This window comes from Orcinus orca, chromosome 15 (genome assembly GCF_937001465.1).
Source record: "Orcinus orca chromosome 15, mOrcOrc1.1, whole genome shotgun sequence".
Lineage (NCBI taxonomy): Eukaryota > Metazoa > Chordata > Mammalia > Artiodactyla > Delphinidae > Orcinus > Orcinus orca.
Genome location: NC_064573.1, coordinates 83,422,603 through 83,438,338, shown reverse-complemented (window position 1 = coordinate 83,438,338; position 15,736 = coordinate 83,422,603). Strand labels below are relative to the sequence as shown.

Here is a 15,736-nt window from a genome sequence, read left to right as displayed (position 1 = left end):
TGTTGCTGTGATAACTCACAGCCGTGCGGACGACAAGATATAAAGAGGAACTTGCTCCTGGCTCTCCTCTGCGTTCTCTTGCTCTGGTTCATTCTTCCTCTTTGAATTCAGTCCTGGACTCGCTTTGCTTCTCACACTCTCCCCCGGGATGACTGCCCATCCCCAAGCTTTTAAAAACTACAGGCCAGTGACTCTGAAATTGACATCTCCACCCGAGGCCCTTCTTCTGAGCATCAGACTCATCTATCCTTGGAAATAGGGTCTTTACAGAAGTAATCAAGTTAAAATGAAGTCATTAAGGTAGGTCCTAATCCAATATGACTGGTGTCCTTCTAAAAGGTGGGTATTTGGACAAAGAGAAAGACACAGGGAGAACAACAAGAGAACACGAAGACAGAGATCGGGGTGATGCCTCTACGAGGCAAAGAAGGTCAAAGAATGGCAGCAAACTACCAGAAGCCAGGAGAGAAGCGTGGGAGATTCTCCCTCAAAGCCCTCAGAAGGAACCAGCCCTGCCGATGCCCTGATCTCGGACTCCTGGCCTCCAGAACCGTGAGACAATAGACGTTTGCTGTCTATTGTACCCTTTTGTGGTACTCTGCTACAGCAGCCCTCGAAAACAAACACACTACCTAACAGCCGGTAGGTGTAGCGGACTCCACAAGCCCCACGGGACACAGGCCCGATCTGGTCTTCCCTTCCTGGTAAACGGAACCACTCATCACTCACTCAAGCCAGGAACCCGAGAATCACACTTGACACTCTCTTCCTCACCTCGTCCGGTCCATCCAAGTCCCATTGGCTCTACCTCCAAAATATCTCGAGAATCCACCAGTTCTCTCTGTTTCCACTGTCCCACCCTCGTCCAAGTCGCTGTCACGTCTCACCTGCACCTGGGCAGCAGCTCCAAGCTGGCTGCCTTCTCGGGGTCTGATGCATCTCTAATCCAGTTCCCACAGGGCAGCCAGAGGGATCTTTTAAAAATAGAAATCTGGGGACTTCCCTGGCGGTCCAGTGGTTAAGACTCCGTGCTTCCAAGGCAGGGGGCGTGGGTTCAATCCCTGGTCGGGGAACTAAGATCCCACATGCCATGCAGCATGGCCAAAAATAAAATAAAAAATAAAAATAAATAAAAATGTAAATCCGTACCACAGCACCGCACCCAGAATAAAATCTAGTCTCGGGCTTCCCTGGTGGCGCAGTGGTTGAGAGTCCGCCTGCCGATGCAGGGGACAAGGGTTCATGCCCCAGTCCAGGAAGATCCCACATGCTGCGGAGCAGCTGGGCCCGTGAGCCACGGCGCTGAGCCCGGGCGTCCGGAGCCCGTGCTCCACAACGGGAGAGGCCACAACAGTGAGAAGCCCGTGTACCGCAAAAAAAAAAATCTATTCTCCTTTAAATGGCTCACAAGGCCCTGCGCGGTGTGGCCCCTTCACCTGGTTTGCATCCCGTCCACCAGCTCACCACGCTCCCGCCGTACACACTGTACCCTTGGCCTGTGATGCGCCTACCCACCTGTGAGAGCCTGAATGATGCCTCCTGTGCAGGTAGGAAGTGCTTTAAAAAGGTAACGCTTATCAGACAGCCTCCGCTGAAAGCTGAGCAGCGGAGACCAGCAATGCCCGTGCGAGAGCAGCGTCCTGGTACCTGAGGTGAGCATGTTGTTGATGAGCTCCAGGAAACCCTCCTCGGCCACGTGGGCATCCGTGAGCAGGAAGATCATCATCTTGTTCTCAATGCCAAGTTTCAGGTAAAGGTTCTTCAGATCTTCCCGGAAACTGTTCTCAGAGTAGCCGCGGCTCAGAAGGATCTCAAACACCTGCCGACACGAAGCACAGCATCTCCGTGAGACCACCGGCCCTAGGGAGGGTGTCCAGGTAAGTGCAGAGGGAGAGGACAGCTCCAGGCAGCGCAGCTCGGGCTGAGCCACGATCAAAGAGGGACCAGTGACAGCAAATCTGGATGACCTGGGCCATTTTCACAAGATACGGTTGAGTGAGAAATGCAGGACACACAAAACTGACATCCCTTTTTGTCAAACAAACCACAGCGGACGTCCTGTGCGGGCACACACGTGTGCGAGGTGAGAGCTTATGCAGGGAACAAGGCCTGCAAAAAGAGGGGTGGGGGTAATGCAAAGGACACCCTCAGTCATTAAAATGAGTCATTTGATGGGAGTTCCCTGGCAGTCCAGTGGTTAGGACCTGGCGCTTCCATCCCTGGTTGGGGAACTAAGATCCCGCAAGCCACATGGGGTGGCCAAAAAAACAAAAGAGTCATTTGAGTTACTGGGAGGGAGGGACGGCAGAGGATAGCCAAGCAACAGAGGAAATGCGTGTGGGTACAGTCACTGTGCGAACTCATTTAAAATGCGATAAACTGGGGGAAGATGTGTAAAAAAACCGAATAAGAAGCAATTTAAAAAATCTTAAATTCAAAAGTCCTATTACACACAAAATAGATAAAAATGGAAATAAGGACACAAATGTCAGCCAAGTCTTTCCTGTTCAAGCATTTCCTCCGGCTCACCTGTGTAGAAGTTTAACTGCGACCAACGGTTTAGAAAAAGCTCAGATTTATGGAAACAGAAAGATCCCTCATTTCCTCCCTCCCCTCTACCTCTAGTCTCTCTCTCTCTCTCTCTCTCTCACACACACACACACACACACACAGAGCCTCTTTCACACTCACAGGTACTCACACATGCTCACACGCAGCCACTCACACACTTTCACACCCACACACGTTCACACTCACAGTCAACTCTCAAACACGCACTCAGTCGACACACTTCCATGTTCGTGGGTACACACACAGGTGCTCACCCATTTTCACACTCAAAGTCCCTCACACACATTCACACACGGTTACACACACGTGGACACCCGCACACCCTCTCACACAGTCACAGGCACAATCTCAGGGCAACATGGAAGCCCTCCAGCCACATATAATCAGGTCTCCAGTTCCACCTGCCGCCTGCAGACCCCGTTCATCCTCCCCGAGTGTAGCTTTCACTGCGCCCCCTCAACAGGTCCCGGCACCCCTGGCATGGACAGCTCTCCTGGTCCCCCTGCCCAACTGCCCCTCCACTTCCCAGGACACAGGGACGGCCCAGCACAGCCCACTCCTTCTCCACTTCCCTCTGACATCCTCTCCGCCATTCTTCGAGCCCAAGATGCACAAGCACTACCTCAAAGGAAAATGCATCCATTTTTGTTTGTTTGTTTGTTTCTTGGTTTTGTTTTTCTGGACGTGCATCATGGCATGTGGGACTTTAGTTCCCCAACCAGGGATCAAACCTGCTCCCCCTGTAGTGGAAGCGCAGAGTCTTAATCACTGGACCACCAGGGAAGTCCCAAAAATGCATCAGTTTTACCTGGAATAATCAACAGAAAAGTCAACTTGCCCAGAGGGTAACATTACATCCTACAGAAAAGTGTAGGAAACAATAGTAAAACAATTACATTTGAATAATGGATGATTTTGATTACATACTTTATCTAATTTTAAAGGTACATCAACCAAGTTAGTTTAGAAATACTTTCAACAAAAGGTTAATATTTGTGAAATACTGCAAGCTAGATTCATTGAATTAACCGTGACTCCTATTCTATATAAAGAGTTCTCACAAATCAATAAGCATATAAAGAGGCAACTCAAAAAAGGGAAAAGACAAATATCTAATGAACGTATAAAAAGATATTCAAACTGCACTATTAATTAAAGAAATAAATTCTCATTTGAACTATAATAGTTTTCACCCATAACCCTGGCAGATATCAGAATGACAATACCTGGTATTGGCAGAGTAGGGAGAAAAGGACATTGCTGGTAGCATAAATCAGTTTAGTCCTTTGTCGTGGGACTGATTGGTTGTTAATGAAGACATTTAAAAAAATAAACCAAATACAGTGAATAATAGAATGACACTGTAAACCCCACCCATCTTTAACATTTGCTAAAAACCCAAAAGTCATATTTGCTTCAAAACTATTTTTAACAAAGTTATGGATAAAATTAAAAATCCTTTGCTTCTCCTCTGAGCCTCCATCTCCAGGCTTTTCTTTTTTTTTTTTTTTTTTGCCACACCGTGAGGCTTGCAGGATCTTAGTTCCCTGACCAGGGATCGAACCCACGCCCCAGCAGTGAAAGCACTGAGTCCTAACCACTGGACCGCCAGGGAATTCCCTAGGCCGTTTTTACTCCTGATTCAAGGAGGCACACTCCACCATGAATTCAGGTCCAACCTTTCTAATGTGAAATCTGGTGCCACAGATCAAAGGTCTTTTAAAAACATATACCCTTAAACCCTCCAGTTTCCCAATTTCAAAAGAAAATGTTTGCATGGAAAAAACTGATCGGTGTGCAAAGAACAAGAATGTTCATCACTGCACTGTTTATAATAACAAAACAAGGAAAAGGCTAAGTGTCCACCAACAGAGAGGCTTATGTGTGGCATATCTACCCAAGGGAACATTGGGCAGTGTTTCAAAGGAAAATGCAAATATATAGCTATTGACTTTAAAAGATGTCAGTGATCTAGAGTTAAATGGAAAAAAACAGATTACAAAAGTTCCATATAGATGTTAATTATATAATATTGCAAAATTGTAATATTTCTAAATGTCTAACTAAAGAAGAATTTTTAATTAAAATATTGTACTACACATTCATCAAATTTGGATTCTGAAAGATGTCAAATGACAAGGGATGTTGACATGTTAAATGGAAAAGGTATATATTATTTTTATACTCTGAACAATATAATTTGAAAATAAAATTTTACAAGACCCTCTTAAGAAAAAGTTACATTAACCCATTGCTAATAATAAGTTAATATATTTGTAGACTCATAGGAAAATTCTGGAAGGATGTGCACCAAAATGTTACTAGGAACCAACAGTGGTAATCCTTAGGTGATGAGATTACATGATCTTTATTTTCTTTAGATGTTTCTGCATTTTCCGAATAGCTGCAACGAGGACATATTACGTGTATATAGAGACCAGTGATCCCATAACAACCGTGATCACTCTGTGGTGATGATAATGATGCTGAGTTCAATCTGATTCCAGAAGACACGAGAAGACGAATGAGACAGTTTGTGCAAAAGGACACCTTCTAATGCTAGTAGAAGGATTACGGAAACCCAACAAGAGGTATCCCCTCCGAGGATGGATCAAAGGGATCCAGGGTAGGCATCAGGGGTAGCTGAGTGCCTGGTAATGACTGAGGCTGAATAACGACCCTGTTCTGCCCAGGAAAAGCAGGCACGCCAGGGGGCGGCGGGGGTGGGGGGGTGTCAAGGCACCTGGGGCTAGTTTTCAGCAAAAACAGAGACATTGAGGATAATGCAAGACCCTAGTAATGAACAGGATCGGATACCAGAGAACTAAGGACAGTGTGGGAGGGTGAGTTGTGGAGACGACTCCTCTTCAAAATTGATTCTCATTGCACGGTGCACGTCTCCACGGTGATGGGTCAGGCTGGCGAGTTAACCTGTGGGCACTGCAGGACTATCTGTAAGAGCCTAAGGACGGTGTGGAGAAACAGGACCCTTCATACAGTGCTGGGGGGATATAGAATGGTGAGGCCCTTTGGAAAACAATCTGGCAGTTTCTCAAATGAGTCAACAGAGAATTGCCGTTATGACCCAGCAACTCTGCTCTTAGGTATCCACCCAAGAGAAATGAAAACATATGTCCACACAGAATCTTGTACATGAATGCTTAGAGCAGTGTAGTTCATAATAGCCAAAAGGTGGAAATGACCCAAATGACTGTCAACAGATGAATGGATAAACGAAACGTGGGCTACCACACAGGGAACGTGATTCAGCCACAAAACGGAGTGAAGCACTGATACATGGATGAAGCTTGAAAACGTTATGCTAAACGCAAGGAGCTGCCACAAAAGACCACATGCTCTGATTCTATTTGTATGAAAATACAGGATAGGAAAGTCGAGAGAGACAGAAAGTAGAGTAGTGGTTTCCTAGGGCTGGGGGGTGGTTGGAAGGACAGGAAGAGAGAGGGCAACAGCTAAAGGGCTTGGGATTTCTTCTTGAGATGATGAAAATGTTCTAAAATTGAATGTGGTAATGGTTTCACAACCTTTGGAACATATTTTTATAAAACTATTGAATTGTACACCTTACATGGATGACCTGTATGGTCTGTGAAATGTATCTCAATAAAACTTTTTTTTTTTTTTAAAGATTCTAAGAATGTGCCAGAACCACGCATGCTGGTTGTGCTGATACATTGCCGACCCTCAACACTGGGTCCATGGAGGTGTAGGGCAACCCCTCCTCCACACGAGCACAGGTCACAGGTCACGGGATTTGCTCGTGTTTGACTTTCGAACTTGATTTGACAGATTCTTCATTCCAAATACAATACAATAGTTAGATGCTTCAAATATTCAGTTAAAATAATATCAACCCCCCCCAACAAAAACACTTTATACTCTATGAAAACATCGTGTTATGGTCTGTTATAGATAGCTCAAATATTTGCAGGAACTACTAACTGTGGAAATTGGGATACCAAACCCATTTCTGGGGGGTGGGAGGGGAGCTCGGCTCACCTCATAGCCAGCTGTGAAGGCGGCCAGCCTGGCCAGAGACTGCTTCCCGGAGCCCCCGACCCCGACCAACAGGGCGTGGCCACGGTCCAGTCGAATGATGCGGTGCACACGGGTCAGGTGCTCCAAAGCATCGTCAAAGAGAACCAAGCTCATTTTGGTGTTGCTTTCATTATACTCTTCAAGAATTTCCTGAATTTTAGAAAAAGAAATAATTTTCTTTAAGAATCACTGGTTTTTAAGAGACAGACTCTCTCCTTTTGTGCCAGAGTGACTAAGAACAGAGGAGAGATTTTTCTGAATGTCTGTAATTGTTGAAATTATTCAATCATTCAGGTTGAAGAGACTAGCTTTTACGATCAAGATTTCGATCTGCTGGTCTGTGACTGGCCAGCAGCGAGACAATGCTAGTTACAAGGTTCGACTCATGAATTAAGATGAAGATGAATATTAGGGGGGCAGATGAGTGGTTCCCAAAGCTGGCTGTGCATCGGAACCCTGGCACCCTTCATGGGCTTGATGAAGGGAAACGCACAAAGATGGGCCCCAGGGGTCTGTGTGTTGAACAAATTCATCAGACCATTCCCACGCACCACTGGACATGGACACCACTGGATCAGACACAAGCCCACATCCTGAACCAAGAGACAGAGGCATGGGTGCCCTTCCTAGCTCCACCTCCTGGGCACCCATGCAATGCGCTCCCGGAAGAGGTGAGCCGTGTCCGCACCTGGAACAAAGCCTTGGCTGCCTCATAGTCCTGAATGTCTTCATAAATGCGCGTTTCCTCTTCGTGCAGAGCCATCCGGAAGTCTCCAAACAGGATGGGGTCCCTCATCACCACCTCCGCGTCATCCTTAAAATGTTCCGTGACCAAGTTGCCTATGTGCTCTTCAACCTGACAATACAAGACCACTTCAGGAAGCCAAACTCAACACCACGGACGTGCTAAGACTTGTCAGAAAAAGAGTGTATGCTAGGATTATCTGAAGTAATTTGCATTCGATTTTTTTCCCCATTGGCTGCAAGGTACTTAATAATCCACCCTACTTTACCTGTTGACTCTCATTATTAGTCTCTATATTTCTGCAGTGTCCCATACAAAAAATACATTGAAAAAAAATACATTGGGTTTTTTTTGATTTGTACTTTTTCTTTTCACCCAGAGAAGAATTTTGTGGTTAGAGTATTTTTTTGCATTTGCTGGTCCATATTCAATGTACTGACCAGTTGCTTGTCTGTTTCATCGATTAACCGGTCGTGGAAGACTCTCAGACACTCGTTCCTCCAGACTCTCACCATCTGGGTCACCGTCTGGAACCTACAGGATGGAAGGGGCAAAACCAGCCACAAAGTTATCTAGAGAAGAGCAGGCTGAATGCTACTATTTTCAGATGGGTACACAGGGTGCAGAAAAGGACAACACTCCCATAGCCTTTTTTCCCCCCTAGTTTCACATTAATTGAAATTTAAAGCAAGCTAACAATTTAATTGTAAAGACCGTAACGTTGTCATTCATAACTTATCCTGCTGCACGGAAGAAAAAGAACATTGTCTGTAAGTGACATAAATGACCTGAGAACCTGACAGGACTCCTACTTGCTGGAATTTATGAATTTAAAATCAGCAGCAGAGCCACTGGCAGCTCCTTTTTCTAAGAACCAACTGACCCCAGTTCCGGGTTTTTTTCTGGTTTCTGGCAACGAGCTCTCACTCCACCCTAAATACCTAGAGCTGCTCTCTCTGGAACTGCCATTCTGAAACCTTCAAGGGCACCCAGGAGTCAGTGTGGGTACGGGGAAAGTTCCTAATTCATTTTCCAATATTTTGTGGATTCATAACATGAATCCACGAAATTGGAGGATCCCTGCAAATCTACATAGATGGAAGTTTACATTAATGTAAATACACAGATACGCCCAGCTTTCATGAGTCAACCTCTAGACCCAGACTTAAATCCCTTCTGTCCTCCATGCCTAACTTCTCCCAAAGACACATATATTGATGATAGAACCAGTTAGCAACTGACAACAATTCAGGTGTACGAAGGAAAGGCTCCACGCGGGCCAATTTCACCTTTAGAACTGAGAACAAATGGTTGTCACAGCAGTCCTACCGCGGGGTTGAACACACCTGTCCACACGGCCACACACCTGCCTCTCCTGGCTCCACCTGCCTTCAACTCAAGGGCTCAAGAGGCATCAGGTCTTAACCAAGCATTTGACTCTGTTCTTTGTTTAACGTAAACAGAAAGACACTGGGTAATTAATTGATACATGGATTCACACCACATTCCTTGATAGCTCCTCTGTCTTAAAAGAATAAGAAAACCCATCGTACCGATGGGACACATTTTAGTGACAGAAAACAAACTCACCGTTCTGGCTTAGTGAGGACAAGACCGTTAAAAACCCGCGAGAGATCTCGAAGGTTAAAGATGTAGTGGAACTTGGATGGGGTGGGCAGTAGATCCTGAACAATGTTTTTGTAAAGTGCCAAAGTGCAGGATGTCAGCTTGTCACTTACAGCCACAATGCTCTCATGAAATACCTACAGAATGAAAAGACACCCCCCAAGTGTCTATCAGTGAATGAATGGATAAGCAAAATGTGGTCCATCCATACCATGGAATATGACTGGGCCATAAAAAAGAACGAAGCACTGACACCTGCTACACTGATGGATGAACCTTGAAAACATGATACTCAGTGAAAGAAACCAAACACAGAAGGCCACATATTGTATGATTCCATCAATGGGAAATTTCCAGAATAGTTGTACAACATTGTGAATGTACTAAATGCCGCTGAACTGTATACTTTAAAATGGTTTTAACAGCTAATCTTATGTTGCATGAATTTTACCATAATTTTTTGAGAGGAGGTAAGAAAACAATTAAAGAAATAGAGAAACTAATCATCTGATCTGCTTTTGTTTCCCTAGATTTTCTCATTAACTGACAAATCAACGTGATATGAAACCAAAGCCCCAAACCAGCCCTCAGTTTGAGGTTGATTTGACTAGCACAGACCTCACTGTTTTGGAAGCGAATGGCTTAACGTAGGGCATGAACACGCCAGGTGACCACTGATCCCACACCTTTATGTTTCCTGCCTGGCCCTTCAGGACTTTAAGTGTGCAAGCCTGCTTTAGAAGGCAAATGCCAGGATCAGAAGGTCATTATTTAAATGAACGGGTTCCATTCATGGGGGTCACGTAAATCACAACGATAACAGCAATAACTAGTATCTAGTGAGTATCGGACATGTGCTGGGCACTGTGCCACACACTTTACATGCATTTTCTCCTTTCATTCTCCCAAACCCTAAGTGAGGGGTACCAGAATTATCTCCCTGTTCCGGAGGAGGATGGGGACTAAAAGCTCTCAAGGGACTTGCCCAAGGAGCAGAATGGGGACTGACTCCAGAGCCCAATTCCTCTAGTTGGTTCCAAGTCCTCTAGTTGGTTCACTGCTGTCACTCACGGTGGCCTAGGTAACTCAGGGCCACATCACAACTTCCATGGGACCCAGGCACCTTCATGGGTCCCTTCCTCCATAAAATTACATTACTTATATATCTTATTATATATATTATATTCTTTATATATATTATATAAATATATTACATGTTATTTCTAGAAAACTATATTTATACATTATTTTATTTAATTATAATTAAATATATTATCTTACATATATATTATGACTGCCTTGGTAGAAAGATGAATATGATGCAGGCTGAATTATATTGATTCCTTTCTTCTGGTTTTGAAAGAAATGAAAACATGTTCACGGTCCCCTAGAAGCACCGTGGGCTGTGGGCATTGTGTTTGCTGTGCCAGATGCACACGTTGCTACCACGTTTCTACCCAACACACGGCCCTCCGGTTTAGACTTCTAATTAAAATCAAATTACCGAGGTATGGCCTTTGAGGATGGAGGAATAAATTAAGTGCAAAGACTCCTCTGAAGGAAATGGAATGTTGAAGACACTGAACAGCGAAATAAATCTCGGGTCGACTTCGTTGCGGCCTCCCCCCGCTTTCCCCATCGCGGCAATAAAGCCACAGTCTCGGATGCTTTTACAGTTCAGCTCCTTCCCCCGGTCGTACAGGTAGCCTTTGTCCAACAGCAGTTTCAGCAGGGCGATCGGCTGCTGTGTGCCATATTCGTCCACCTTGATTTTTTTTTTTAAAGAAAAGGAAGAACAGTGGTATCATAAAGCAGAACTCAGCAACGCCTCTGCTGCCCACCTAAACTAAATTTCATCTCTCCTCTCACTCTCTCGGAGCGCTCTGGCTTGAGTTTCATTGGGCTTCTCAGAGTTTGCAGTTCTATATACTCATGTGTAATTTTTTAGAAATCTGTGTCCCTGTCTAGACTGTAAGCTCCCTGAGGGCAGGAACTATATACGTTTTGCTCATCACTTCACAGCACCAGTCCCATAGGAGGTGCTCAATAAATATATCAGTTGGATGGATGGATGGAAAAACAAGTGTGTGGATGGCTGGCTGGATGCAAAGATAGACAGATGCAAAGATGGATGGGTACATGCATGGATGCACAGATGCATGGATGGATCCTGGCTTTGCAAACAGTCCATCTGGAAGATAGATATTTCAGGGAAAACATGGTTCTGCAGAAAAGATATAAATCTATATCCCAGTGCTAAGAAAACTGTGCACCTCTCAGGCTCTGGCCCCAGAAACACACCCATTGTGCACGCTAAAGTTCCCTTTCCTTGGTAAACCCAGAGGAATCCTGAGGAAGCGCCTGCCCTCATGCTTCCCGAAGCCCATGCTTTCGGGCCAAGAGCAGCATTACTACCCGAAGTACAGCTCATTTGGAAATCTCTCGCTCAAACATATGCTGAATATAGTTCAGAGGCTGCCGTGCTACCTACTTCCCTCCTTTGAGAAACTACGGAACACAATCTAAGGAAAGGGTCTCTCTGGTTAAGAAGACACTTCCTGTCACACTGTCCCTTAAGCTGACTCCTCGTAACCTGGGCCCTGCAGACATTGTGCAGAATAAAGACAGGCGTTCTCACGCTCACCCACTCCACGCACACACACGGCCACACAAACACAGCACACTGCCCCGCCCCTGCCGTTAACCCCACCAACCTTTGGCATGTTCATGTCATCCATGAACACCAGGAGGCGTTTCCCCATGGGTGGGCCGTACGTGTCTTTGGTTCGTTTTTCCACGCTGGCTTCTAAATTTCTTTGGATATCCATGGACGTGGTGCGGGAGGAGAAACTGACCATTAACACAATCTGAAACAGAAAGAGATTATTCCAAAGGTGGTCTTTTTTTCCACAGTACCTGCAGGGAATGTTTGATCGTAAGCTAGCATCTCTTTTGCAGATTCGTTGGTATCTGAACTAACTTTTTTATAACCCAGCGTGAGTCTGAACTTCATTCTATCTTGTAGCACTAAAGCAAGAATCCCTCTTCCCTTTGGGCAGGTTGTGTGAAGCAATAACTGGTTGCCAGGCGTGACAGCGTGGGCCTCTAACCAGGCGACCTCAGAACCATCACTTAACCTTTCAGAGCCTCGTTCTTCTCATCTGAAAGATGATTTTAATGAAATCTTCTTGGACTACTTCATAGAGTGACTTTATCATGTGAGATGAAATACACCAAGGTGTTTTCAAAACGACAAAGCAAGATTCAAACATAAGTTACTATCGTGCCTGCTACATCTTAATAAATAAGTCAAAGACAGCATGAACAATCACTAGTTAGTCCTTGGAAGTAACCACTGGGAGAAAGGTGAGGGAGGCCCCCCGATCCCTGTGTGGGGCGCACATCCTCACGCACTCGTACTTGGGGCTTCTCCCCTGCCCCTTCTTAGAGCGATGGGTGAGAGTTCACTGATCAGTGGCTCCGACACTTAATTATGCATCAGAGTCAGCTGGAGGGCAGCCTGATGGGGTCCCATCCTCAGAGTTTCCGATTCAGTAGGTCCCAGTGGTATAAGAAAGTTTTCAGGTGATGCTTATGCTGTGGGTCCAGGGACCACACGTTCGGAATCGCTGCCTTAGATAACACCCTGCTACAAGGTGTCCACAAGTGCAGGTGCACCTGAGCTGAACATCTGAAGGTGAATGTGCTTCTCTTTGTCATGAACGTATCCAGATATGTCTTGTTGGGCCGATAAGCACGAGCTGCTGAGTCCCGGTGGGAAGGGTCACAGCGGGGGGGCTTCTGAACACAGGTTCCCTTTGCTCCATAAACTGGTAGGTCCTTCTGGCTGTAAACATCCTTCGTGTGCCCTCTACAATGGCATCCTCAGAGCTAAATAAACCATGCCTGCACGTGCTGGTATGTGAGTGACCTTGACCATCCATTCGTGGGCAGTGCAACCCAGTCCCGCCCACATCCCTTACGTGCCCATCGCCAAGCTGGGCTGACCACTCCCCAGCCCAGAGGGCCACGTGGCTTCCCAGAGCCTCTTTGCTCCTGGAGGCACCAGCCTAAGGGAGAGTCAGAGGAAAGCAGTGGGGAACTGTCTCCCCTCTGAGGTTCCAGAAGGCCAGAACAGGAATTGGGAACTTAAATGACGGGCAACATTAACAAGGAACTGAATCAGTGTGTGGACTGGGGACAAATCTATGACAGCTGGAGATCCTGAGTCACAGGCAGCTTCTTGGAGGAGATAAGAGTCTTTACATGGTTATTAAACATAAAGCAGAACTTGTTTAAAGCCAAGAGAGCTGCAGTGGTGAGCAGGTGGGCCCTGCAGGACCACTCTGAGTACGCAGAGGAGGAATGCCGCGCTCTTTCATAACGTCTCGGTGCACCTGGCACATTCTGCACGATCGTGTTTCATTTTCGCGTTTTGTCTCCCCTCCTCACAAGATCGGGCCTTAACAGCCTTGTTCACTGTCGTTTGCCCTGGGGCACCCAGACCCCCCTACGTTTGACATGTGGCTGGAGGAAGGAGGGGAGAAACCACAAAGTGGTGATGAGGAATGTGAATGCCAGCCTCCAGACGACTCCCAAGCACCCTCACCTCCAGGCACCCACACCCTGTGTAGCCCCCTCCCGTGCTGTATCAGGGTGGGCCATGGTGGTTTCTGTGTGACCCACAGAATGTGGCAGAAGCGATGGTGTGTGATTTCCTGGGTCATATGAAGCATTGCAGCATCTGCTTTGATATCCTGTACGTTCATTCTGCGGGGAGCCAGCTACCATGTCAAGAGGACACCAGCAGCCCTTGGAGAGGCCCACATGGTGGGGAACTGAGGCCGACCATTTCGGAAGAGGGTCCTCCAGCCACAGTCAAGCCTTCAGATGACCACAGCCCTGGTCAACCTTGCAATCTCATGAGAGAGCCTGGGCTAAAACTACCCAGCTAACCCACTCCCAGATTCCTGACCTGCAGAAACTGACATAGTGTTTGTTGTATGAGCTGCTTCGTGTTGGGGTAACTTGTTACGTGGCAATAGATAACAGATACAAATAATGACTTACATTAGTTTCTTCGTTCAGGTTTTTAAGGAAGTTCTGGGTAGTGGCTGTCTTGGAGGTGCCAGATTCACCAACCAAAATAACAGGTTGCCTAATCTTAACCATTTGTTCCAGCGTCCAGGTAGTACGGGTTGTATCCACTGTGTGAACTAAGGAATATATGAAGAACAGGAGCATCACAGAAATGCCAACAAGGTGTGCATTGGGCAACCTGGAGCTTCACAGGATCCCATAAATCCCATAAAAAGCATCAGCAAAAACCCAAGAGGTGACCTTGAAAACGTATATATGGGTGAAATCATCTTAGGAGAACCTCACTACCCCAACCATTATTTTTAATAGCTTTATGGAGGTATAACCCACATACCATAAAATTCACTCCAATTTTAAGTGTACAATTTGATGAGTTTGATACCTTTCTACAGCTGTGTCATCATCACCACATCCAGGTATAGAACACCCAAACGGTTTTAATATCCCATTCTGATTTATACTCAGGATATTAAAAACTCAGCTTCTCCACTGCATATGTCACTCACTTATCACTGATCAGGATTTGGTTTCCTGACCAACAATTTCCTCTGACGAGAGCATGAAGCCTCAAAGTCAGGTCCGGCTTACTCCTGCGTTGGCAATTTTTAATCCTGATTGGTTCCTGAGAAAATACGTACACCTCACTCTGAAAGAACTCCATACAAACCAAAACCAGATGTTCGTTATGTGAAATGCTTCAGCCTCTATGTTATCCAAATAGCCAGAGGTGTGCACGTAAAATGCGACTCAGTACACAAAGCACATGGTACGCGACCCCTCAAGGCGGCATCTCTTACAAAACGCTGCCTTGTTCATTCCACTTTCACTCCTTCCTTCGTCCCTCCCCACGCCCAGTCAGCTCTATGGGGCAGAAGGGAGCCTGTGCAAAGCAACGGGAAGCAGACCGGCACCCTACCTCTTGCCCCGACCTGTCAGGATCCACCTGCCCAGGGAAAGAGTTGAGAGGCACAGCCAGCAGCACATAAAAGGAATCCAAAGTGCCGCCCTCTTGGAAAAGCCCACGGCTCACGTTCCTCAGTTTCTCCCAACCAGCACTCCGGGTGGGACTCAGAGTACCACAGGGACCTCAGAATCTTTTTCCCTTCCTCACAGAACGAGAACCAGACACGCTTAAACCGAGGGTTTGGTTCTCACTTACCCAGGATGTCAATAAATTTCCTCTCACGGGAATGAACATACTTTGGAACTAATTTATTCCATGGTATCCATTTCTTCTGTGTGGGATCAAAATGGAAGTCAAACAAGGTTGGAAGGTGACCTGTAACAAACAGTGGTCTGTTTCACTTCGATCGTGGACATGGAAATACAGGATCAGCTTTGGCTCATGCTTGAAATGAACTAATGCTATTTGCTCCCTGGACAGAAACTTAATTGAATAGATAGATAAGGATGGATGGATGGATAGATGGATGGATGGATGGATGGATGGATGGGTAGATAGAGATAGATAAAAATGGATGGATGGATAAAGAGAGATAGATAGATAGATAGATTTAAATATAACTGGGCTAGGGAACCCAGGAAAAGGCTCAGAAGGGAGGGGATTGGAAGTCAGAGCTGTGGACATGGTGAAAAGTCTCATTAAGAGTGAAAAGAGGGTCTAGGACCAAATCC

The 15,736-nt window shown here is 46.0% G+C and overlaps 1 protein-coding gene across 3 annotated transcripts in view; it reads right to left on the bottom strand.

The window, feature by feature from the left end:
- DNAH10 (dynein axonemal heavy chain 10) overlaps positions 1–15,736 on the bottom strand; it is a 147,106-nt gene that overhangs the window by 37,054 nt on the left and 94,316 nt on the right. For all 3 annotated transcript variants that reach the window (XM_033440734.2, XM_049698610.1, XM_049698611.1), the window contains 9 exons: positions 15,261–15,380; positions 14,072–14,217; positions 11,716–11,868; positions 10,506–10,766; positions 8,966–9,138; positions 7,816–7,909; positions 7,319–7,486; positions 6,592–6,780; positions 1,648–1,819 (listed from right to left, as the gene is read on the bottom strand). In XM_033440734.2, coding sequence (XP_033296625.1) covers positions 1,648–1,819; positions 6,592–6,780; positions 7,319–7,486; positions 7,816–7,909; positions 8,966–9,138; positions 10,506–10,766; positions 11,716–11,868; positions 14,072–14,217; positions 15,261–15,380 — 1,476 coding nt within the window. The remainder of the gene's footprint in view (positions 1–1,647; positions 1,820–6,591; positions 6,781–7,318; positions 7,487–7,815; positions 7,910–8,965; positions 9,139–10,505; positions 10,767–11,715; positions 11,869–14,071; positions 14,218–15,260; positions 15,381–15,736) is intronic.